The following is a 27,121-nucleotide window of genomic DNA, read 5'->3' on the forward strand; positions in this document are numbered from 1 at the left end:
CACACACGCCCACCCAGTTTTGTGTCGTCTGCAAATTTGGAGATATTACATCTAGTTCCCTTGTCTAGATCATTAATATATATTGTGAATAGCTGGGGTCCAAGGACCGATCCCTGCGGTACCCCACTAGTCACTGCCTGCCACTCAGAAAAAGACCCGTTTATTCCAACTCTTTGCATTCCATAAGTGCCAGCTGCCCTCTGGTACCACACCCAAGTGGCTATTCTTCATATGAGCCTAGACAGTGAGTTTCAGTAGGTTATTTGGCTATGAGAAGACATAACAGCTGATGCTGATCGAGAGATATTCAAACATACACATTTCTAACAATGCTCACTAAATAACTAATCAGTAGCAGGATCCTGGTGTTTTTTCCTTCTGAAATCCAAGAGTGGTGAGACTAACTAGAGCCTCTACCACCACCCTGGCCAAGAACAGTAAACTTGGCACAGACCAAGGATCAAATTCGGAACCTTTCTAGTCTGTAACTCTGTACCAAACGACACATTTAAGCAATGAGCCATTGGAGCAGCTTACTGTGCAATTTCTTAGCGATACTAGGGTCGAAGGAAGGGGTGGGGGCAATAAATAAATAAATAAAAATATTACACATTTCAAAAAAGTCTCTTTCTTCTACTTGAAACTATGTATTTAAGAGAAAGAAACTACAATACTGCCCTTTTAAGCTATCAGATGGCTTTTTAGTGCATTAGATTAAGATATTAAAACATTGCAGTAAAGTGATTATAACTGTCAAATTTAACACAACCCATCAAAACAGTAACTTTTTGATGACTTTTCAGTAATATATTCAGCTTCTAATGCTTCAAGATATGTAATTGCTGACCTGGGGACATGAACCGTGCATCATGCCTGTATAGGACTTGAAAGTGACGTTGTCAGGATTGATGATAGTTTTTAATTTATCAGCAGTGAGAGCACCAAACATTAGAGGCACTAGCGGGTCGGCCTCCCCGTGACACTGAAGAGCATGAATATCTTTGTTTGGACCGTTAGCAGCTGCCTTAAAAAAAATGACAATAACTTGTGTTGATCCACAGCTTAATAGAAATGAGAAAGGTTTTTTGAAATTGTGCAATAAACTTTACAGAAATGACAAATCTGGAAAATGATGTTACAGTATCTGCTCTAAATTATGCACTCTTTTTATTCAACACAAGTCTGTTTTCAGCTACTATACAAATTAAAATATCCAACAGTCTTATTTACACTTTTTACATGCAGAAGACAAAGCTCAAAGGCTGTAACCTTGTCACACAATTTGCAATTGTACAAGAAAAAAAAATCCATTAGTAACAGTATTTTTCTTCTGCTGTGGAATGATTTTGTTTGCAACGGTGCAAGACTGTTTTGTTGGTACGCACAATTCAAGTACATAAAAAAATTAGCCCACTGGGTTGCTGAGACAATCACAGCTGGATAAGCTTTGGCACAAGTTTAGCCAAATTAGGGAGGGAAAACTGCGAGCAATGAATCTTGTTTAATAAAACATTCTCGCTAAGCTTTTTCCTGCCAGGTGATTCTTTTAAAAACGGGCACAATCATGCTTTATAGCTAAGAATGACGGGCAGCACGGTGGCATAGTGGTTAGCACTGTTGCCTCACAGCGCCAGGGACCCGGGTTCGAATCCGGCCTCGGGCGACTGTGTGGAGTTTGCACATTCTCCCCGTGTTTGCGTGGGTTTCCTCCAGGTGCTCCGGTTTCCTCCCACAGTCCAAAGATGTGCGGGTTAGGTTGATTGGCTATGATAAATTGACCCTTAGTGTTAGGGGGATTAAATACATGGGGTTACGGGGATCGGGTGGGATATGTGTCGGTGCAGGCTCGATGGGCCGAAATGGCCTCTATCTGCACTGTGGGGTTTCTGTGATTTCTGTGAGTTTGCAGGTGCAAAAGAAATGAATAATCATTGTTACTAGTGACTTCAATTTCTTTCAACTTTAAATATATTCACAATATCATTAGGAATGGGTACACAGCTGATGGTTTATAAACCATGTAATGAACTAAGCTTGTGATAGTGTAATGAATAATTGAGTAGTGTGGACACGGATACAGTTAAAACACATGCAAATTTTTAAATCAGAAACTGGGGAACAAAAGATAAAAGAAAACTATCCTTCAGTGTAGAGTAGTCCAAATGAATGGAGAGTATGGTTCAAATTTAAACCCATCTAAAGCCGCATTAACATTAAAGCACATTTTTTGGTTTATGATAGTTAATAAGCTGGGAAGCAATTAGAAACCACATTTATAAGGTTCACAAATATATTATGCAATGATAATTTTAATAGGTCAAATATATAATTTTCTGATTAATCCAAAAATGTTTAATGCCATTAATTTTCAAGACAAAAAAAATGCTACAAAAAAACACTATTGGCTTTTAGCTGTGGCTCAGTTGATAGCACACTCTTCTGAGTCAGAAGGTTGTGGGTTCAAATCCCACTCCAGAGACTTGAACACAAAAATCTAGGCTGATACTCCAATGCAGAGGGAGTACTGCACTGTCAGAGGTGCTATCTGCTCACTCAGGTGGATGTAAAAGATCCCATGGCACTATTTCGAAGAAAAGCAGGGGAGTTATCAGTGTCCTGGCCAATATTTATCCCTCAATCAACACCACTAAAACAGATTATCTGGTCATTAACACATTGCCGTTTGTGGGAGCTTGGAGCACGCAAATTGGCTGCCGCGCTGTGATGCCCCGAGGTCGTAAGACAGTTGAAACTCTCAACAAAAATAGATTCCAGTGAGAAAAAGATTTTAAGAGAAGGGAGCACCATCCGTTGCTAACTAAGGAAGTAAAGGATGATATCAAATTGAAAACGAAGGCATACAATGTTGCCAAGATTGGTGGGAGACCAGAGGATTGGGAATTTTTTTTAAACCAGCGAAGGATGACTAAAACAAAAATAAGAGAGATGAATTATGAGAGTAAACTGGCAAGTAACATTAAAACAGATAGTAAGAGCTTCTACAGGTATATAAAAAGGAAGAGGGTAGCTAAAGTAAACGTTGGTCCCTTAGAGGATGAGACTGGGGAGTTAATAATGGGGAACGGGGAAATGGCAGAGACTCTGAACAAATATTTTGTATCCGTCTTCACGGTAGAAGACACTAACAACATCCCAATAATGGATAATCAAGGGGCCACAGGAAGGGGGGGAACTAAAGACAATCACTATCACTAAGGAAATAGTACTTGGTAAAATAATGGGACTAAAAGATGACCAGAAGGCCTGCATCCCAGGGTCTTAAAAGGAATGGCTGCAGAGATAGTGGATGCATTGGTTGCAATATACCAAAATTCCCTGGACTCTGGAGAGGTCCCAGCGGATTGGAAAACCACAAATGTAACACCCTAATTTAAGAAAGGAGGGAGACAGAAAGCAGGAAACTAGACCAGTTAGCCTAACATCTGTCGTTGGGAAAATGCTGGAGTCCTCCATTAAGGAAGCAGTAGCAGGGCATTTGGAAAATCATAATGCAGTCAAGCAGAGTCAGCATGTTTTTTTGAAAGGGAAATCACGTTTAACAAACTTGCTGGAGTTCTTTGAGGAGAGGGTGAACAAAGGTGAACCAGTGGATGTGGTGTATTTAGATTTCCAGAAGGCATTCGGTAAGGTGCCACATAAAAGGTTACTGCATAAGAGCTCACGGAATTGGGGGTAATATATTAGCATGGATAGAAAATTGGCTAACTAACAGAAAGCAGAGAGTCGGGATAAATGGGTCATTTTCCGGTTGGCAAACGGTAACTAGTGGGGTGCCACAGGAATTGGTTCTGGGGCCTCAACTATTTACCATCTACATTAATGACTTGGATGAAGGGACAGAATGTAATGTAGCCAAGTTTGCAGATGATACAAAGAGGGGTTGGAAAGCAAGTTGTGCAGAGGACTCAAAGAACCTGCAAAGGGATATAGACAGGCTAAGTGAGTGGGCAAACATTTGGCAGATGGAGTATAATGTGGGAAAGTGCAAGGTTATACACTTTGGCAGGAAAAATAAAAAAGCAAATTATTATTTAAATGGAGAGAGATTACAAAATGCTACAGTTCAGAGGGACCTGGGGGTCCTTGTGCATGAAACACAAAAAGTTAGCATGCAGGTACAGCAAGTAATCAAAAAGGCAAATGGAATGTTGGCCTTTATTGCAAGGGGGTTGGAGTATAAAAGCAGGGAAGTCGTGCTAGAACTGTACAGGGTATTGGTGAGACCACACCTTGAGTACTGCGTACAGTTTTGGTCTCCTTATTTAAGGAAGGATATACTTGCATTGGAGGCAGTTCAGAGACGATTCACTAGGTTAATTCCAGAGATGAGGGAGTTGACTTATGAGGGAAGGTTGAGCAGGCTGGGCCTATACTCATTGGAATTTAGAAGACTGAGAGGTGATCTTATTGAAACATAAGATATTGAGGGAGCTCGACAAGGTAGATGTAGAGAGGTTGTTTCCCCTCGTGGGGAAATCTGGAACGCAGGGGCAGTTTTAGAATAAAGGGTCACCCTTTTAGAACTGAGATGAGGAGGAATTTCTTCTCTCAGAGGGTCGTAAATCTGTGGAATTCTCTGCCCCAGAGAGCCGTGGAGGCTGGGTCATTAAATACATTTAAGGTGGAGATAGACAAATTTTTGCAAGATAAGGGAGTGAAGGATTATGGGGAGCGGGCGGGGAAGTGGCTTTGAGCCCTAGATCAGCCATGATCTTATTGAATGGCGGAGCAGGCTCGAGGGGCCAAGTGGCCTATTCCTGCTCCTATTTCTTGTGTCGTGAACGGCGCTATATAAATGTAAGTCTTTATTTTTTCTTTTATGAGGATATTCCAAACGCAATACATGACTGATCTCTTTCTTGCAGACCGGATTTAAAACATACCAATAATTGGAAAGCAAAGATTGAAACTACAAAATGGAAGACAGTACAACTATAAAAAGGACAAATAATAAAACAGGATAGAAAAAAGCAAAAGTACAATAGCCAGTAACCAGCATTTCAAAATAAAGACAAAACACGAAATGGGCTAGGTGGTGCAGTGAACAAACATTCTTCCCTTTTACCTCAAGGGCCTGGGTTCAAATCCAGCCATCTCCTTTCTTGCCAGTGTAAACTTTATTGAGAATTGAGAAAGACTGCAAGGATGATTGATGTGGGAAAAGGAAATATCATATTGCTACAGCAGAGGGCACTCCACACTTGGAGTTAGAATGAAGGAAGCAAGTAGTTGATGCTGTATCTCTCCAGAGCACGTTTGATGTCAAATATATTCCAAGTAGATGAAAACGTTCTACTCCAAAGCAATGGACACTCCTAATTTTGTTCAGTGCAAAGCACACGTGAAAACACACACACAGCCCTAAAATGTATAAACATACTCCACTCTGAGGGTCAAGATCTGTCACCATATCACTGCTTTAAACGGTTTCAAATAAATTACATTTTCAAAGAGAAAGTCTAGGAGTAGTTTCAGCACATAGTGCTTCCTATACCTTTTTGAAAAGAGGACTATATTGTAAAAGTTATTTTCAGGAAAAGATTTTTTCATCTTTTACAAATTGGCTAGAGACTCCCCAGATAGCTCAGTAGTACAAAATATAACTGCCATCTTAGTAATTAAAACTCAATAGCAAAGTTTTAAAAATATGCAATATAATGTGCAACATCAGCAATACCTGGTGCTTGATGTTAACATAGCAGCATTTCTTTTGAAGAACAGATTTAAGGCATAAACATCATGGGAAAGATGGAAAACAGGTAAGGTACAAAAGATAAATCAGAATAGTAGTGGGGGGGGGGTAAGAACAATCAAAACAGAAAAAGGAAAGATGAGACAGAAAAATCATTTTTAAAAATACAAGAGGCAAATAGAATAAAAAAGCTAAATAAGCACAGGAGAGGGAGCTTTACTACGCATCTGGCAGTGCTATACCTGATCTCAGAGCGCTTAAAACAGTGCCAAATGAAAACTGGTTTTAAATTGTAAAGCAACATTTTAGTAATATTAAAATATGTGCTGCTCTTGTGAATTTAAGAGCCAACTTAAAATAGGTAGCTGCAGCAATAACAATTCACTAGAAAAGTTAGGGAAACCAAAAAGATACTTACTGGATAGGTGAATTTTAATAGAGATTATAAACATTTAGTGACTGCATGGGGAAATAGAAAATTATTGTGGAACTCCAAATATGTATGGCAAACAAAATATTTTAGGCTCAAAAAGACAGCAAGAATGATAAGTTGTCATTAGAAAAAACATTTATGAATTGTGAAAGTATTAACCAGCACAGCCCAAGTTAAACAGCAGGGCTTTTTCTGAAGCAACGTTCCCTGAAACAAGCTTGCCAATAACTCAATGTAGTGGGAGTTAATTGTATATTGAAAATAATAATTCCAAACTTTAAAAAGCACTAATTGAATAAATTGCAAGACTGAAGAAGTGGTCAGATTTTCCAAATAAACAAGCAAATCCTATTATCAAACTTACTGGAGAATAACAACGTATATTTCTTTCTCACCAAAAAACATCCAATTAATAATATCCTGCGGTTTAGAGTTGGCTATCTTATTTAACATTGCTAAGGCACCTAACCAGAGATCTCAGCTTCCTGTGGAGTAGATTGGAATGCATTACGGAATGCTCTTGATGAAAAAATAAAACAAGGTAATGAAAGTACATCTGCTTGCCCAGCAAATATGATGTCACAAATATCACTTGTTCATTAGTTTTACTCCAGTTATTACATTTTCTTAACCACATTGCAGCTAGTGGTACGGCTGCACTCCGTACTAAAGGAGATTTTCTTTTAAAAATAGAAATAATTGCGAGAAGAAAGTTAGGTTAAATCAAAATACAAAAGAAAATATGACTTGATAAACAATAACAAATCTTGTTTAGTTTTATACAAGCTGAACTAGATATCTCTAATTGCTAGTGCCTTTGCATAATTGATTGACTTCTCATTTTATAGTCTCATATTTCCAGTACCAACAGCATGTGTAGTGTAGTTTTCATTTCATGCATCTTGTGCATTAAGATAATCAATAAAACTAGTTACATTTTAATTGCGTAAGAATTTGAAGGGACGGGGAATAGAAAGCAACAAAAACTAGTCATAAATGAAATTTAGCAAACATACCAACTCTTAGTTTTCAGTTATCTTTATAGCAACCATGAAGTAGCACAAACTTAACACTATTTGTTCCTTTACAAAATGGTGTGATTTCTTGAATTACAAATTGGTACCATTTCTGTTATTACATAACAGTAATTGTACATACAGTACAATAATGAGACATCTGTAAAACAAGCACATTTGTGACAAAACAACCATGTTTGTGATGAAACACACAAAATTTGCACATTATAGATCACAAAAAGAATGCAAGTATTGATAAGATTACAGTTGCCAAAAGAAGACAATGTATTTCATGTACTTTAGAATCTAGCTTTACCCCCTTCAAAAATCAGTTTTTGTGTGCTTTTCAAAGTGGTTTTTCTTTTAAAAAAAGACATGGTGCTTGTGTAGAACTGAATACTTTAATGGCTCCAATTTCTACCTCTTATTTATACCTGGTGGGAGACTGTTGCAGAACTTTGTTGCTCATTGAGCAATCACATCAAGCAAGGGTGTGAATTATTTTATTAGTACCTCTGGGAAAGAGTTCCGAAGTGGAAGCCAACAACTAAGACCAATCACTCCTCCAAGTTTCTGATGTGTTGTCAGAGCTGTGTACAATGACAGAGCTCCTCCCTGCAGAATACAGAATAAATTAAACCAAGAATTAAATCACTATTAAACCTCATTATAACAAACTATTCATGTTAACATTTTTCTTCAAATCTTCAACTTTCATTAAAAGGAATGCTGCCTAACTATTACTTTGTTGATCCATGTCTGTAATGGTCAATGACAACGTATTAGGGAATAGTAATAGGGAATAATTCCAATTCTCATTACAAATTCACACACTGGATTTTTAAAATTCAAATATCATCGCATTATACCATATTACAAATAAACAGATCGCCTATCCATAAGCTGTAGTTGCAAGCATTACTTACAAGTTTAAGATTAAATATGCCTAGTGTAACTTGCAGATGGATTTCCCACATTTTACCACTTCAGGCTCATGGTCCTCTGAGGTTTAGGCATTATCTGGTAGCCTATGGATCATATCCACACAAACTTTTTTGCTATTGCTGGGGCTTCTCATGTGTTTTACACAGCACGCAGCAACGGTAGAAAATGCAGGTTGACACAGCCTCTAATATAGCTTCCTTTTCATGAATACTGTACACTCCTAATGAGACTTATATTTACGCATAAATGTCTCTGGGTAGAAAGTATGTGCTTCCAAAAGTCCACTGGAACAACAGTATCTGTTATAGGAAGCCTTTGCACAAAGGGAGAGCTCCAGCCTACAAGGATGTTGCTCAGCAACCTGCACAGGGAGTCAATGGCCCAGAAATTCGGGTCAGGGGCTTCCCGCGGGTGCAAGCCCCCGACCTGCACTTACCTAGCGCGCCGGCCGTTGAGCTGTGGGCCCCCGTGGAATTCCGATCCTGGGCCTCCTCCAACTGCCGGCGCGCAGTGCTTGCATATCCATGGGGCAGTTAGTTCGATGCGTCCCCTGGGATCACGTGGGCCATGGAGAGCCAATGGTAGCAGGGAATGCTTCATTCATAAGTTTGACAGGAAGAGCTGTCAAACCTATAAATACTATAAGCCCCAAAACATCACTAAAACTTCAAATAATTTTTTTTTTTTTTTTTTAAATCACATTTTTTAAAATAACTATAAATTACATGAAATAACTATTTTAAACAATAATTTAAATTTTTGAAAAAATTAATTACATTTGCTAACGGGGCTAAAAATAAACTTACCTTTTCTTTAAAGTATTTAACAATAATAAACCTGTGGGAAAAAATGTTTTAATTTTAATTAATTCACAACTTACCTTGTTAAAAGCAGGCCTTGCGCCTGCTTTTTAAAAGTTTAACTGCTGGAGACTTACCCTCCAGGAAAAACCTGGAAAAAAAAATGTAAGTTCAATGCGCATGCGCTGCCTCCCCGGCGCACACGTTTGACCTGTCAACCCCTTCTTTCAGGGGAACGGAAGTGCCGGTTTCCCGCGCATGCGCAGTGTATGCACGAAACCGGCACTTTTGTTGGGCCTACACGCGAGTACTCCGTGCGTACTCACCTGTGGGGACCCGAATTTCTGGGCCATTAGGTCAAAGAGATCATTTTTAAGAGGGTCCTAAAGGAGCTTCATAAAAAGGTCATGGCCCTGAATTTCCGATCAGAGGTTTCCTGCGTGCAGATGCCTCTGATCGGACAAAATCTACGCACTTACCTGCTGGCTCCGTAGGTCCTGAGGCTTGTGATCCTAGACCTCTGCTCTACGAAATGCGCAGAGGCCCAGGTATCCTAGGGGCGCATGCAGTTCATAAGCGCCCCTTGGATCACGTGGGCCATGGGGAACCAAAGAAGGGAATCCCCCTTCACACCTTTGACAGGTCTCTACGCACGGATCTGTCAAAAGTATGAATGGGGATCACATTTAAAAAGTTAAACATTAAATTTTTTTTTTTTAAATCACGTATTTAAAATTTGTTAGAATTAAATTAAATATTTTAAACAAAAATTTAATTTTTTGAAAAAAATGTAATTTTTTTTACAGGGCTAAAAATAAACTTACCTTTTTTAAAAAGTATTTTAAAATTATAAATGAGTGAAAAATTTTTAATTTTTTTTTTACTAAACTCTTATGCCTTACACATGCTTTTACCAGGCGTAAGATTTTTAAAGGTTTTCAGTGGGTGAAAGCGCAACTCCCTGCCCGCGGAGGCCCATCTCCCGGGCAGGCGGATGATTTGTCAAGGGGATTCTTGACAGATTGTAAGGGCCGGGTTTTAGCGCATGCGATTCGCATGCCTGAAACCGGCACTTGCGAGGCCCCTACAGGTGCGTACACACCTTGTATGCACCCGTGGGGGTCGGAAAATCCGGCCCCATGTCTTACAAATCTAATTCTATTTTTTGAAGTTACAAAGTTGGCAGATGAGGGATGTCCAGTAGACACTTTCTTAGATTTTCAAAAAGTTTTTCATAAGGTACCACATAAGGGGCTTCTGGTATTAGTGGTGATATATTAAGCTGGATTCAGAACTGGCTGGCAGGACATACGCAAAAAGTGGTTATAGATGGATTTGGATCTGTTTGGAGACCAGTCACCAGTGGTGTACCGCAGGGATCAGTGTTGGGACTGTTGCTCTTTACTATTTTTATTAATTATCTGGATGTAGGTGTTGGGGGCACAATCTGCAAATTTGCAGATGATACCAAGATCTGTGTGAGTGTTAGAACTGTAGATGATGCTCGTCTGCTTCAGGCAGATCTTAATGTGCTGGGAGATTGGGCTCAAGACTGGTGCAGTGTTATGCACGTGGGCAGGGCAAATGCTCAACATTCATACACCTTTCAGGGAAAGGCATTAAAGGTGGAGATAGAAAGAGATTTGGGCATTCTAGTGCATACATCCTTAAAAGTACATGAGCAATGCTGTGAAGCGCTAGCTAGAGCAAATAGGGTGCTGGGGTGTATCCATAGGACAATTGAGTACAAGACGAGGCATACTATTTTGTCCTTGTACAAGACCTTAGTCAGGCCGCACTTGGAATACTGTGTCCAGTTTTGGTCTCCTCACATGGTGGGTGATTCCCAGTCTAAAGCATCTTAGTTATCAAGATAGGCTAAAAGAGTTGGGACTCTACATATAGAGAAGCGTAGACTTGGGGTGATCTGATTGAGGTTTATAAGATAATGAAAGGAATAGATTATGTTCAAGTTAACAGTTTGTTTCAATTAAATAGATGAAGGAGGACCAGGGGTCACAAATTTAAGTTGTGTAAGGCTAGATCCAGGTTAGATGTCAGGAGGTGGTTCTTTTCCCAGAGAACAGTGGACCTCTGGAACAGGCTGTCATCTCGTGTGGTGGACGCGGACTCGCTGAATTCCTTCAAGCGAGAGCTAGATTTGTTTCTGGAGGGGCGGAAATCACCTCTTACAGAAGGTAGATATTGCAGGGAATTCAGGGCCAGAGTGGTGATCTGGACTAATCTCAATTGCCTAGATGAGTCGGAGAGGAATTCCCCAGAATTTTTTCCCCCCAAATTGGCTTGGTTCTTTTTATCTTTTGTTGCCTCTCCCATGGTTTCGGGTGGGGCGGAGTGTATATGTTGCAATACACAAAGTATCGCAATTGCATGGGACAGGCTCGATGGACCAGATGGTCTTTACCTGTCCGTCATTGTTCGTATGAAAGGAGGTGGAGGGCTTTAGGGAGTAAATTCCAGAGCATGGGGTCTCGGCAGCTGAAGGCACAGCTGCCAATGGTGGAGCAAAGCGAGGGACAGATGCACAAGACGCCAGAGTTGAAGGAACAGAGAGTTCTTGGAGAGGTTGTACGCCTGGAGAAGGTTACAATGATAGGGAGGGAGAGGTTTGGATGAGTTGAAGTTTACAGAGCATGTAGGATAGGAGGCCGGCCAAGATTGCATTGAAATAGTCGAGTCTGGAGGTGACAGAGGCATAGATGAGAGTTTCAACAGCAGATGGGCGGAGGCGGGCAAAGTTATGGAAGAGGAAGTAAGCAGTCTCTGTGATGGGGAGGATAAGGAGTCAGAATCTCAGTTTGGCGTTGAATAAAATGGCGAAGTTGTGAACAGTCTGGCTCAACCCGGGTCGGGGGATAGAATGAGTGTCAATGGCCAAAGAGGATGACTTGGGTCTTTGGCCTTTGTCACTCATTTCTTCTCCCTCCAATGAGGAAATTGCGTCTCATCCACGACTGAATGTCAACACAGAGCAGTGGAAGGGATGACAGAAGCGGTGGAGAGATAAAGCTGGGTGTCGTCATTGCACCTATGGAAGCTGACCCCATGTCTTTAGATGATATAGATGAGGAAAGGGGCGGGTGGGCAAGGATAGATTCTCGGGAAACTTGAGGTAATGGTGCTGGGGCAAGAGAAGGCAATGCTGGAGATGTTTTGGCTATGATTTGATAGGCAAGAGTGGAACCAAGTGAAGGCAGTTGGCTAGGCGGTTAATATGTTTTAATCTATAGGTCTTTTCATCCCAGGAATCAATCTAGTGAACCTTCGTTGCACCGCCTCCAAGGCATGTATGTCCTTTCTCAGATAAGGAGACTAAAACTGTGCACAGTACTCCAGGTGTGGTCTCACCAAAGCCCTGTACAATTGTAGCAAGACTTCCTTACTCTTGTACTCCAACCCTCTTGCAATAAAGGCCAACATGCCATCTGCCTTCCTAATTGCTTGCTGGACCTGCATGCTAACTTTGTGTTTCCTGTACGAGGACACCTAAATCTCTCTGAACACCAACATTTAATAGTTTCTCACCATTTAAAAAACTGTTTTTCTATTCTTCCTACCAAAGTGAATAAACTCACATTTCCCCACATTATACTCCATCTGCCACCTTATTGCCTACTCACAGCTTACTTTCCCACCTAGTTTTATATCGTCAGCAAACTTGGATACATTGCACTCAGTCCTTCATCTAAGTCATTAATATAGATTGTAAATACCTGAGGCCCAAGCACTGATTCTTGCGGCACCCCACTAGTTACAGCCTGCCAACTGGAAAATGACTCGCTTATTACTCTCTGTTTTCTGTCCATTAACCAATCCTCTATTCATGCTAATATATTACCTCCAACCCCCATGAGCCCTTATCTTGCATAGCAACCTTTTATGTGGCATCTTATTGAATGCCTTTTGGAAATCCAAATATACTACATCCACTGGTTCCCCTTTATCTACCCTGCTAGTTACATCCTCAAAAAACTGATAAATTTGTTAAACCCAATTTCCATTTCATAAAACCATGACAACACTGCCTTATCATATGATTTTCTAAATGCCCTGCTACCACTTCCTTAATAATGGATTCCAGCATTTTCCCGACAACTGATGTCAGGCTAACTGATGTATATTTCCCCATTTTCTCTCTCCCTCTTTTCTTGAAATAATTATGATCTATTTGGAGCTCAGTTGACTCCAAGATGACATGCTTGGCAGTGGGAAATTGGAACAAGTCAATCTTCTGAGGCAGACAGGGTTATCCAAAATCTGTGCCAGGCAGGTCTGCATTACTTGACAATCAATCAGGCAGCACGGATCTGGTATGTCAGTCACTAGATTTGTCCCTACCTACAGAAAGTTAGAGCTCCTTGTGCTTGGGTAATGACTACTTATTGGACAAAAAATGAAGGATTTCTTCCAAGCCCATGTGTAAAGCTTTAGTCTCGTCTTTATAGCATGTGATGACAAACACTTCAGCACTGCTTGTTACAAGTTGATCTGAAAGTACAAGTCCCTAGAATCATTTCACCACTACGTAATAGTTTGATGTACTTCAAGGTTGAATGAATGGTGAATATTAGATTTTTCCACATTTGTTCAACTTTCATATAAAATTAAGAGATGGAAATAGCTGTCATGCCCTAAATGGCAACATTTTCAATGAAGTAGAGGAGCAGAGAGATCTAGGATTACAGAAATACTAATTCTTAAAAGTGGGATTGCAAATGGAAAAAAGCATAAAAGTCTTAAGGAAATCACGTGTTGAGTGTCAGGCGATTTTACTCTCACCCCGCTGTGTACAAGCCTCGATAGAAGTCTTTTCTCCCGTCTCAGACTCGAGGTGTGTTATATTTTAAGTTTTATTTGGTCTCTACCATAATTTAAAAATATCTTAATTCATTGGTGGCATAGAGGAAAGATTTCTCACTGTCTTGCCAAACCTATGGGTCTTGCTTTTCGGGAAAGTCTTAAAACTAGTTCATGGACTATTCAACTGACTCCATCTTGGATACTTAGGACTTCTACTAGACAACTATATAAAAGTGGACTGAACATGACTATAGAAGGAATATCAAAATTTGTACATCATACCAAATTAGGGGCCATGGAAAACTGGGTAAAAATGTGGCAAATGCAGTTCAGCATAGAATTATGAACTAGGACATTTATATGGAGGGGGGTTGAGGAAAACAGAGAATGCAATATTCCCTAAATAGCAAAATTCTCATGAGTTACTATTGAACCTGCTTCCACCACCCTTTCAGGCAGTGCATTCCAGATCATCATAACTTGCTGTGTAAGAAACATTCTCATTTCCCCTCAGTTCTTTTGCCAATTATCTTAAATCTGTGTCCTCTGGTTACCAACCACTCTGCCAGTGGAAACAGTTTCTCCCTATCTACTCTATCAAAACCACTCATAATTTTGAACATTAAATCTCCCCTTAATCTTCTCTGCTCCAAGGAGAACAACCCCAGCTTCTCTAGTCTCTTCACACAAGTCCCTCATTCCTGGTACCATTCTAATAAATCTCCTCTGCACTCTGCCTTGACATCCTTCCTAAAGTGCAGTGCCTAGAACTGGACACAATACTCCAGCGGACGCCTAACCACTGATTTATAAAGGTTTACCATAACTTCATTGCTTTTGTCTTGATTTATAAAGCCCAGGATCCTGTATGCTTTTTTAACAGCCTTCTCAACTTGTCCTGCCACCTTCAAAGATTTGTGTACGTGAACTCCCATTGAATAGGAGTTTTGAATAGGGCATTGAATACGGTTCTCATCCATCTTTCAAATGAGACGTTAAACTAAGTCCCCATCTGCTTTCTCAGGTGGATGTAAAATATCCCATGGTACTATTTGAAGAGGAGTAGGGGAGTTCTCCAGGTGTCCTGGCTAACATTTATCCCTTAAACATCATTAAAATAGATTATTTCATTGCCGTTTGCAGAACTATGCTGTGTGCAAACTGGCCGTCACGTTTCCCTGCATTACAACAATAAGGCTACACTTTAAAGTACTTCATTGGCTCTGAAGTGCTTTGGGACGACTTACGGTTGCAAAAGTCGCTATATATATGCAATTTCTTCCTTTATTTCTTCTTTCTTTACTTGGCTCCAGATAATTCTCCAAGTCATGCTTTAGCAAGTAAAATGGTCCTGACAAGTAGCATGCAACTTTCCAGTGCCCAATGCTGGTAAGCTGTGAATTTTATCTGGTTAAACTGCAACAGTATCTCTTATGCACACTTGGGGATCCCCTAGCCTTGGCTTTGTGAACCTTTGCTCAAACTGTGTACTTAGATAAATTCAGAAACATAGAAGTTAGGAGCAGGAGTAGGCCATTCGGCCCCTCGAGCCTGCTCTGCCATTCAATGCGATCATGGCTGATCATCCAAGTTCAGTACCCGGTCCCTGCTTTCTCCCCATACCCCTTGATCCCTTTAGCCTTAAGAAATATATCCAACTCCTTCTTCAATATATTTAATGTATTTGCCTCTACTGCCTTCTGTGGTAGAGAATTCCACAGGTTCACCACTCTCTGGGTGAAGAAATTCCTCCTCATTTCTGTCCTAAAAGGCCCACCCCTTATCCTTAGGCAGTGACCCCTGGTTCTGGACTCCCGACCATCGGGAACATCCTCCCTGCATCTAGTCTGTCCAGTCCTGTCAGAATTTTATAAGTTTCAATGAGATCCCCTCTCATTCTTCTAAACTCCAGCGAGTACAAGCCCAATCGTCCCAATCTCTCCTCATACGTCATTCCTGCCATCCCAGGTATCAGCCTGGTGAATCTTCGGTGAACTCCTTCCATGGCAAGAACATCCTTCCTCAGATAAGGCGACCAAAACTGCACACAATACTCAAGATGTGGTCTCGCCAAGGCCCTGTACAACTACAGCAAGACATCCTTGTTCCTGTACTCAAACCCTCTCGCTATGAAGGCCAACATACCATTTGCCTTCTTAACCGCCTGTTGCACCTGCATGCTTACCTGCAGCGACTGGTGCACAAGGAAACACCCAGGTCTCGTTGCACTTCCCCTTCTCCCAATCTATTGCCATTCAGATAACAATCTGCCTTCAGTGTGGCCCTACAGCAGTGGCGGGCAAAATACGGCCTGCCAATGGATTCTTTCCAGACCATCAAGGCCTGGTTTCGAGCTTCAAAAGACTGCCGCACCTGATCCCGCCCCATGTGACGTCAGGACAGGAGACAGGTCAATGTCTCCGAGGCAGCAGGGGAGTCAACATAGCAATGGGCCATAGAGACGGGAGACAAAGTTATGGAGACCGGCGGCTGAGGGGAACAGAATGCGGCCGTGAGACGCAGATTGAAACACGCACCCCCCCCCCCCCCCCCCCCCCCCCTCCCCAGAGGGCCTTTTACCGATGGCAGTGCGGACCCTAAACTGGTGGAGAGCGGCGAGTGCAGAGGCAGGGAGGGCACAGGCCCATCCCCCCAGTCCAGGCACAACCTCCAGTGATGGGGTGACTGATGGATGATACCGGTTAATCAGTTATCAACTACCAGTTAACTAATAATGCAAAATTGATTTGTGTTTACTAATTAGAATTTTCATTATCTCAAATTTATTTATTTAACACTGATTATTTATACTAACTGATAATTAGTAAATTAGTTAACAGATTTATTCACTAACTTAACACCCTCTGCTTGTTAGGCAATTGGTGACCAAACTAATTGTGCTCATTACTGTATGAATTACACAGCTATTAATAACAGCCCGTTGAGTTATTTAACACTAATTTTTACTAGTGTTCAACTAATTTACTGATCACAGACTATTTATTTACTACCTTGACACACAACCTGCCCATCAAGCAATTGGTGAGCAATTTAAATTGTGCTTAATTTACTAATTGCACGATTACTGTTCCCTAATTTCGTAACCTTATACTGTTCTACTTACTAATGTGACACAAATTCTCTGCTCATGATGTCAGTTGAATTATTACTTTAATGATTTCATGTGTGATAGTTCACCTGTATATAATAAAACTTATTTTTTGCCAATTAATCACTAATTGGCTGAGGATGAAATTTTGCAAGAGGAAAAAAAATCTACTTATATTTTGTAAAGTGACAGTGCAAACAACAACAACAACTTGTATTTATATAGCGTTTTTATCGTAGTAAAACATCCCAAGGCGCTTCACAGGAGCATTATAAAACAAAATCCGACACCGAGCCACACAAGGCGATATTAGGGCAACTGACCAAAAGCTTGGTCAAAGAGGTAGGTTTTAAGGAGCGTCTTAAAGGAGGAAAGGGAGGGAGAGAGGTGATGAGGTTTAGGGAGGGAATTCCAGAACTTAGGGCCTTGGCAGCTGAAGGCACGGCCACCAATAGTTGAGCGATTAAAATCAGGGATGCTCAAGAGGCCAGAATTTGAGGAGCGCAGATATCTGGGTGGGTTGTAGAGCTGAAGGCGATTACAGAGATGAGGAGTGGCAAGGCCATGGAAGGATTTGAAAACAAGGATGAGAATTTTTTTAAATCGAGGTGTTGCTTAACTGGGAGCCAATGTAGGTCAGCGAGCACAGGGGTGATGGGTGAGCGGGACTTGGTGCGAGTTAAGACATGGGCAGCAGAGTTTTGGATGAGCTCAAGTTTATGGAGGGTAGAATGTGGGAGGTCGGTCAGGAGTGCGTTGGAATAGTCAAGGCTTGAGGTAACAAAGGCATGGATGAGTGTTTCAGTAGCAGATGAGCTGAGGCAGGGGCGGAGTCGGGTGATGTTACGGAGGTGCAAATAGGCGGTCTTAGCTATGGCATGGATATGTGGTCGGAAGCTCATTTCAGGGTCAAATATGACACCAAGGTTGCGTCTGGTTCAGCCTCAGACAGATGCTAGGGAGAGGGATGGAGTCGGCGGTTAGGGAATGGAGTTTGTGGTGGGAATAATAAATTAAACATATTCTGGAATATGCTCAGGATTGAGCACATTTGGGGATCACTGTGGTTAATGGACTGTAGTCTAATCCAAGCTTTTTGATGTTACTAAAATGGGCCATGATGTCACAGTAGGGGGTTTTCCGTAAATGCCCCTGGCTGGTATTTCTAAAGCATAAAACATAGTACCACCGGTTGACTGGAAGACATTAATAAATATCCAGAGAAACATTTCAATTTACAACATTTAAATTATGGGACAACTGTTTCCCTCTTAATTCAAAGTTTTCAAAAATTAGGACTCACTATGCTTTACATTTTGGCAGTATCTTTTTTATAGTTATGCTGTAATGGAAAAACACCTAATTGACCATTATATATTTTACTGTGATAGTCAATCACCAATATTATAAGACCAACAAAAGCAGACACGATGCCTTGCTCATAAGCATATGATACATCACCTGAGAAAATCCTCCCAAAATAATTCGATGAGATGGTATTCCATTCTTAACTTCTAGATCTATCATTGCTTTAACTGCAAAACAAGATGTTAATAAAAATAAACAGATGTTACATTATTTTCCCTCAGTGCACAGAAAATGTGATTCAATTTGCTTAGGACATTTATACACCGGTCATTTTTATTTTGAAATGATAAATTCTGTATATGCAAAACCATCGTCATCACCCTCCCGCAACAACCCCACCCCCCCCCCCCCCCAACCAAAAGAACCTACCCTTGACCTCCAGATCCTTCAAAACTACTGTATTATTTATCCTCAACCTGTCTTTAATCTTTGACACTGCCAACCACACAATCCCCTGCCAATGCCTTTTCTCTACTGTCCAACTCAGTGGGACTGTCCTCACTTGGTTCCACTCTTGCCTGCCTGCATAGCCACAGCATTTCCAGCAATGGCTTCTCTTCCCATCCCACAGTTACCGTGTGTCCCCCAAGGATCTATCCTTGCCACCATCCTCCTCTTCATCTACATTCTGCCCCCGCGACATCATCCGCAGACGCATGTACACTGACGACATCCAGCTCCACCTCTCCATCACCCCTCTCAATTCCTCCACTGTTGTCAGACTGTTTGTCCAACATCCAATCTTGGATGAGCTGCAATTTCCTCTATCTAAATATTAGGAAAACCAAAGTCATTGTCTTGGGTCCCGCCACAAACCCCGCACACATGCCCCCAATTCCATCCCCCTTCCCAGTCACTGTCAAGTTGAACCAGACTGTTTGATCCGAGCTGAACTTACGACACCATAACCTCTCCATTACAAAACCACCTATTTCCACCTCTAACATTGGCTTCGGCAAGGGTGGAAGCGGACAATCGGCCACTGAAACTCTCATAAATGCCAGTCACCTCCAGACTCAAATATTCCCAAGCTCCTTTGGCCAGCCTCCCATAGATCCCCCTTCATGAACTTCAGCCCACCCCAAATTCTACTGCCCCTCCCTATTTTTGTAATCTTCTCCAGCCCTACTGTCACCCGAACTATACACTCCTCCGACGCTGGTATTGTGTGCCCCACCCCTACCATTGGCAGCTGTGTCTTCAGCTTCCTGGGCCCTATACTCTGGAATTCCGTCCCTAAACTATACTGTCTCGCCACCTCTCCTCCTTTAAGGCTCTCCTTAAACCCACCTGTTTACCCAAGCTTTTGGTCACTCCTCCTAATATCTCCTTTTATGGCGCGGCATCCATTTTACTCCTCCGAAGCATTATGAGAAGTTTTACTACATTAAAAGGCACTATATAAATGCAAATTGTTGTAGTACTAGTGATTATTTTATAAGTTGATCTTTTTCCTACAATTTCTTTTGAATCTTATACTCTAACTCTTTTGCACAACTCATCATGAAGCACCTCAACAAGCAATATTAATATAACAGTAAATTAGTGCTCACCTTTTCTTTTCTACATAACATGGTTTAAAGATTACTCTTCCTTTCATGGGTAAATTTGTGTTGTGAAAGCCTGGTGCAAGCATACTAGGGCCTAGAAATTCAGTGCCCTTAGCACCGATTTTGCGGCGCTAGAGGGCCTAGCGCTGCAATTGGCGCCGGTTCCTAAATTGCCTGGGGCCCTTCCGCGGCGGTAGACCGGTAGCGCTGCGCCGGCACCGATGACGTCATCGGTGTGCGCAGCGTCCCGGTTGCCGTGGTAACCCGGCCCCAAGCCGAAATTCAGTTGCGGCCGCCTCGCCAGTGGCAGCCGCAACTAAGACTCCAGCAAACGAGTGCTGCCGGAGTCTGCGATGGCGCTTTAAGGAGGCGCGGCGGCCGGCCGCTTTCCCGCCGGCCGCCTGCCCGCAGCTCCCTCCCCGGACTTCTCCCCCCCCCCCCCCACGGAACAGATGCAAGCCCGGCACTTGTCCGAGGTGCCGGGCTCATTTTTGAGGACATTTGCGCAGGCCGCGGCCGGGTGCAGGCAGCTCCTCCTTAACGGAAGGAGGAGGCCTGCACTTCCCGAGCCTGCCGCACCGCAGCGGGCGCCGCAGCGCCGCAATGCGGCGCGTTGCGCCAGTTTTCAGGCGCTAAAACCCTTCAGTAGCACCGGCAGCCGTTTGGGCGCGGCGCTACTGAATTTTTGGCGCGCGCAAAGGGACTTAGCGCCGGCGCTAACTTCCGGCGCTAAAGCCCTGGCGCAGCGCAAACTCAATTTCTAGGCCTAGATATCTTACAAAAGGAGACATTGGTAAGGAGCTTAACCACTGCACCACCCAAACCTCAGGAGACAGCAGGACCAAAACTAGACACTGCCTTGATCATAAAAATGGACTAATCTTAATGTAATATGCCTTTTATGTCATTTTTATTTCCTCAAGGGCCATTCACCTATGCTGGTGCGGTTAACTTCCTGCCCATATCTTTTATGCACTCTTGGGCAGTGTCCTAGGCCCAACCATCTTCAGCTGCTTCATCAATGACCTTCCCTCCAACATAAGGTCAGAAATGGGGATGTTCACTGATGACTGCAGTGTTCAGCGCCATTCACAACTCCTCAGATAATGCAGTCCATGCCCGCATGCAGCAAGACCTAGACGACGTTCAGGCTAGAGCTGATAAGTGGCAGGTAACATTCACGCCACACAAGTGCCAGGCAATGACCATCTCCAACAAGCAAGAGTCTAACCAGCGCCCCTTGACATTCAACGGCATTACTACTGCCGAATCCTGGGGGTCACCATTGACCAGAAACTTAACTGGACCAGCCACATAAATACTGTGGCAACAAGAGCAGGTCAGAGGTTAGGTATTCTGCGGTGAGTATCTCACCTCCTGACTCCCCAAAGCCTTTCCGCCATCTACAAGGCACAAGTAAGGAGTGTGATGGAATACTCTTACTTGCCTGGATGAGTGCAGCTCCAACACTCAAGAAGCTCGACACCATCCAGGACAAAGCAGCCCACTTGATTGGCACCCCATCCAACACCGGCGTACCGTGGCTGCAGTGTGTACCATCTACAAGATGCACTGCAGCAACTCGCCAAGGCTTCTTCAGCAGCACCTCCCAAACCCACGACCTCTTCCAACTAGAAGGACAAGAGCAGCAGGCTCATGGGAACACCACCACCTCCAACTTCCCCTCCAAGTCACACACCATCCTGACTTGGAAATATATCGCCGATCCTTCATCGTCGCTGGCTCAAAATCCTGGAACTCCCTCCCCAACAGCACTGTGGGAGGACCTTCACCACACGGACTGCAGCGGTTCAAGAAGGCAGCTCACCACCACCTTCTCAAGGGCAATTAGAGATGGGCAATAAATGCTGGCCTTGCCAGCGACGCCCACATCCCATAAACGAATTAAAAAACTCTTGCTCAAAAGTGATGTGGATTGATATGACAGTATTTAAATGATGAGGCCCTACTTTTACCATTTTAATGTTGACCTGGTCTTTCATGATAGCAAAATATAATGTTATATGTTACCCTCCTGGTTGAGAATCCACTTCCATTTTTTAAAATCATTTTGATTGTGCCTCTCTTGAAAATTATGTTCTCAAAGAAATTTATAGTTTTTAGTATATAGCTATTGTGCTAAGGATCAAAAGTATGATTTTTATGAGAATATTCCCCAGGGTACCAAGTCATAGCAAAGATCAGGTTTCAACTGGCATCCAGTTTAGTTAGCGACGAGAGAAAATGGAGAATCAATGTTGATACTTATCCTCAGTTATACCAGTGAATTTAAACATTAAAAAGCCCACCTTCCTCATGCCAGCCAACAAACATTAATTGAACTCAGCATACCATGTGGTAAAATCAACAATCATATCACAATCTCACTTACATAATTCCCAGTTCAAATCAAATTGGTATTCTTGCCTGACTTTACTAAGGAGTTCAGGCACTGATACGTAAGAACATAAGAAATAGGAGCAGGAGTAGGCCAATCAGCCCCTCGAGCCTGCTCCGCCATTCAATAAGATCCTGGCTGATCTGATCCTAACCGCCAATCTACTATCACAGAACCATCTCCTGAATCTAACAGAATTAGACACACGAAATAGGAGCAGGATCAGGCTGCATGGCCCCTGGGCCCGCTCCGCTACCCACAGGGCCATGACCGATCCGAACCTAGACTCATGTCCAAATTCCTGCCCGCTCCCCATAACCCTTTATTCCCTTTACTTCTAGGAAACTGTCTATTTCTGTTTTAAATTTATGTAATGATGTAGCTTCTACAGCTTTTTGGGGCAGCATATTCCATGGACCTACCACCCTCTGAGTGAAGTAGTTCCTCCTCATCTCAGTTTTGAAAGAGCAGCCCCTTATTCTAAGACTATGCCCCCTAGTTCTAGTTTCACTCATCATCGGGAACATCCTCCCCGCATCCACCCGATCCAACTCCTTCACAATCTTATATATTTCAATAAGATCGCCTCTCATTCTTCTGAACTCCAATGAGTAGAGTCCCAATCTACTCAACCTCTCCTCATATGTCCATCCCCTCATCCCCGGGATTAACCGAGTGAACCTTCTTTGTACTGACTCGAGAGCAAGTATGTCTTTTCTTAAGTATGGACACCAAAACTGTATGCAGTATTCCAGGTGCGGTCTCACCAATACCTTGTACAACTGAAGCAATACCTCCCTATTTTTATATTCTATCCCCCTAGCAATGAAAGCCAACATTCCATTGGCCTTCTTAATCACTTGCTGCACCTGCATACTAACCTTTTGAGTTTCGTGCACCAGGACCCCCAGATCCCTTTGTACTTCAGTACTTTCCAGTTTCTTGCCATTAAGATAATAACTTGCTCTACGATTTTTCCTGCCAAAGTGCATAACCTCACACTTTCCAGTATTGTATTCCATCTGCCAAATCTCTGCCCACTTACTTAGCCTGTCTGTGTCCCCTTGCAGGTTTTTTATGTCCTCCTCACTCACTACTTTCCCTCCCATCTTAGTATCATCTGCAAACTTTGATATGTTACACTCGGTCCCCTCCTCCAAATCGTTAATATAGATTGTAAAGAGTTGGGGACCCAGCACTGACCCCTGTGGAACACCACTAGTTACTGATTGCCAGTCTGAGAATGAACCATTTATCCCAACTCTCTGCCTTCTGTTAGATAGCCAATCCTCTATCCATGCCAGAATATTACCCCCAATCCTGTGATTTTTTTTATCTTAAGCAATAATCTTTTGTGTGGCACCTTGTCAAATGCCTTTTGGAAGTCTAAATACACTACGTCCACTGGTTCCCCTTTATCCACCCTATATGTTACTTCCTCAAAGAACTCCAGCAAATTTGTCAAACATGACTTCCCCTTCATAAAACCATGCTGACTTTGTCCTATTAAATTATGATTATCCAAATGTCCTGTTACTGTCTCCTTAATAATGGACTCCAATATTTTACCTACCACAGATGTTAGGGCTATAGTTTCCAGCCTTCTGTCTACTGAAGTGAAGATGGTTTGCAATTAAGACTCTTTAGTCATTAGACAAAGCGATCAGCACAAGTGCTGCACAAATTGTGATCTTTAAAGCGCAAGAATTTCTGTCTAAAACTCTACAATGAGAGTTAGTGATGGTTTAACAGTTTCAGATTATTGTATCTCCATATAATTTAGGTGTGTTTGGACTGGCAAAATGAAAATTTTAAACAGATAAATTTGTAAGAGCTTCTAGGATGATAAATGCCTGAACTACCAGGCAGGGTATCAGAAATGAAAACACTGGGGCTATTCAAAGTTAGATGCTAAAGAAAGAACTTGCATTGATACACCATCTTTCATGACCTCAGGACGTCCCAAAGCACTTTACAGCCAATTAAGTACTTTTTTTGAAGTGTAGTCACCAGTGCAATGTCGTAAATGCCGCAGCCAATAGGATAATGACCAGATAATCTGTTTTAGCGATGTTGGTTGAGGGCTAAATGTTGGCCAGGACACTGGGAGAGAGCTCCCCTGCTCTTCTTCAAAATAGTGCCATGGGATTTTTCCTGTCCACCCAAGGGGACAGATGAAGCCTTGGTTTAATGTCTCATCCGCTAGTGCAGCACTCCTTCAGTACTGCACTGGAGTGTCAGGCTAGATTTTGTGCTCAAGTCTCTGGAGAGGGACTTGAACTCACAACCTTCTGACTCAGAGGCGAGAGTGCTACCGCTGAGCAAATGTTGACACATTGTACCATTAAAGAGCACCTTCACCTGGACAAGATTAGCCAAGCACTAAGACCTCCACTGCAAGTTGGTTCTTCGTAGAGGAATGAATTGAAGTGGGCCAAATGGTTTCAACAAGGGTGAGAAAAACCAAAGTAGTTCACAAAATAAGGTAGGCTATTCAAAACTTGATGTGAAAGCCTGCCTTAAAATTCAATGCATCATAGATACATATTATTTAGAAAATAGATCTAAATAGTATATTTTATTAAAAAAAGTGGTTGCCAGTTGATTCCATGGTTGACTTTTGGCACTGACCCATGAAGTGACCAGACTGGGATGCTTTTACTTTTCCATGCAATTGTTAACCCACCAACTGGCAACATTCGAAGATACATTCTAGAAGAATCTGCATTTTTACAGTGCTTCTCCATTTATTTTTTTAAAAAAAGACTCAGAGTACACTACAAAGTGGAGAAGGTGGCATACAAGTTGTATACGAAGCAGGGAGCAGAAGAATTTTAAAGGGGATGGGTGGGCAGAAGAAATCAAAGGCAAAGTTAAAAAGATAGGTTTTTAGACTTTCTAAGGCAGGGAGAGAGGGAGTAAAGATGAAATGGTTTTGAAACAGAGTTGCAGAGGGCAGAGCATAATGACAAAAAATAAATCAACCTCAGATGGTGGAGCAGAGGGGCGAGGGAAAGCAGTAACCAGGAGTCTAGGCTGGAGAAGAAGGTAGGGAAAATAATAGCAGAATTTGAGTGGGATTCAATGAAGTTGATTCCCCGAGGCACAGGAGCTAGGCAAGAACGTAGATGATGGGTGGGAGGAACTTTGTGTGGGAACAGACGTGAGCTAGAGTTCTGGATTAGCTGAAGCTGTGAAAGGTTAAGGCAGAGGCAGGAGCAGAAAGTTTAGAATCATAGAATAGTACAGCACAGGAGGCCATTTGGCCCATCGAGTCTGCACCGGCTGTTTCGAAGAGCAATCCAGTTAGTCCCACTCCCCCGCTCTTTCCCCATATCCCTGCAATTTTTTCTCCAAGTATTTATTCAATTCCCCAAAAGGTTGCACACCACTGGATTTAACCCGAGCACGCAGCCACAGAGACTGATGGAGTTAGCACCAAAATAATCTAGGTGCTGACAGCAGCCACCAACCAAGATGGTTTTAGTTTTGTTATGCAGGATTTTATGTTTGACAGGCAATAACAGTACAGCAATAATCCTGGAGTCAATGTTGGTGGTGGAGAGGTGGAGTTTACGGTCATCAGTGTGCATGTGGAAGCTGACCCTGTGCTTGTAAATTATGTCAAAATGAAGACGCAACCAAGACAGGAGTGACCAAATACTTATAACTATCTTCTGAATTCTACACCCTGATATTAGGGTTGAGGCTTCAAGCTGAATGTCAAGGTTAATACACTACTGTACACAGGCCAACTACAGAGAGGGTTGGAACCTAGCAGTTGAAATATTTCTTGAGCTCAGAAAAAAGATTCCTTATTCACTGGTCTTCATTAGACTATCATCTTCAAAGACTCCAGAAACTGAACTTGAATTTAACAATTGTCTCCTTAAAATACAGCTAGATAACTACAGTTGATAGCTCCCCATGCTGTTAAGCACTTTACAAAAATACTGAGTACTGAAGTAGGACTAAAGTGCAATGCCTTGTCCTTACAATAACTCCTGATCATTTTGGTGGCAACATCTTACTTTAACCATATTAATCTTCAGAGCTGCAATTTCGTTATTTCCCATCAGCACATTTGACCCCTGGGGATAAAAACTTATTTCATCTAATAGTAGAATTCTTGTACAAGGTGAAATATTCAAGGTAGGCCAGTGGAGAGGGGTAGAAATTCCATGGGGATGCTGGAAAACGTACAATAAATGTAACGCATCTCAGAATATTGGTGATTAGGAGATGGTAGAGGAGTGATATAAATATTTAATGTTATCTATCAAACATTTTCTCAAGAAGTTAATGGATGAGGCAAAAGTTTCAAAGCAGTCTAGTTCTAGAAAGTCTACACATGGCTATAATTATTTACCTACACAATCAATTCTTGGCTTAATTAGGCAAAGTTAGTTATGAGAAGTTTCTCTATCTTACCACTTTCTGCTGCATTTTTGATGCCTCCCTCATCTTCAGGAGAATCCACAGAAAGTCCAATGATATCAAACCTGTGGGGAAAAAAAGTTTTACTGACAAATTAGAAAGAAAGAACTTGCTTTGGATTTTATTTGATTATCTCAGTTTGGGGAGGGCATGTTGCTCACGTCTTCTCCTGAATACTTCAAGGAAGTTATCATTCTGAATAGTTACTATTTTGTATTCATACTCAGTTTGAAGCCCTTTACATCTTCTAGGTTTTTCACCTCTTTAAACTGCCTTCTTACTGTTGTAGTACTGTTTCTTTTTTGCTTTTGTGTTTAAAGAAAGACTTGTATTTATATAGCGCCTTTCACGACCTCAGGACATCCCAAAGCGCTTTACAGCCAATGAAGTACTTTTGAAGTGTAGTCACTGTTGTAATGTAGGAAATGTGGCAAATGCACACAGCAAGCTCCCACAAACAGCAATGTAATAATGACTGAGGGATAAATATTGACCAGGACACCGGGGATAACTCCTCAGCTCTTCTTCGAA

At 42.0% G+C, this 27,121-nt stretch overlaps 1 protein-coding gene across 4 annotated transcripts in view; it reads right to left on the minus strand.

Moving 5' to 3' along the window:
* The window catches only part of LOC147114884 (acyl-protein thioesterase 1-like), a 65,229-nt gene that overhangs the window by 3,889 nt on the left and 34,219 nt on the right, over positions 1-27,121 (minus strand). For all 4 annotated transcript variants that reach the window (XM_085992944.1, XM_085992946.1, XM_085992943.1 and 1 more), the window contains 4 exons: positions 26,585-26,655; positions 18,299-18,372; positions 7,676-7,777; positions 848-1,024 (listed from right to left, as the gene is read on the minus strand). In XM_085992944.1, the coding sequence (XP_085849070.1) occupies positions 848-1,024; positions 7,676-7,777; positions 18,299-18,372; positions 26,585-26,655 (424 nt within the window). The remainder of the gene's footprint in view (positions 1-847; positions 1,025-7,675; positions 7,778-18,298; positions 18,373-26,584; positions 26,656-27,121) is intronic.

The sequence above is a fragment of the Somniosus microcephalus genome, chromosome 7 (genome assembly GCF_052327205.1).
Source record: "Somniosus microcephalus isolate GS21.2 chromosome 7, FLI_Smic_1.0, whole genome shotgun sequence".
NCBI lineage: Eukaryota > Metazoa > Chordata > Chondrichthyes > Squaliformes > Somniosidae > Somniosus > Somniosus microcephalus.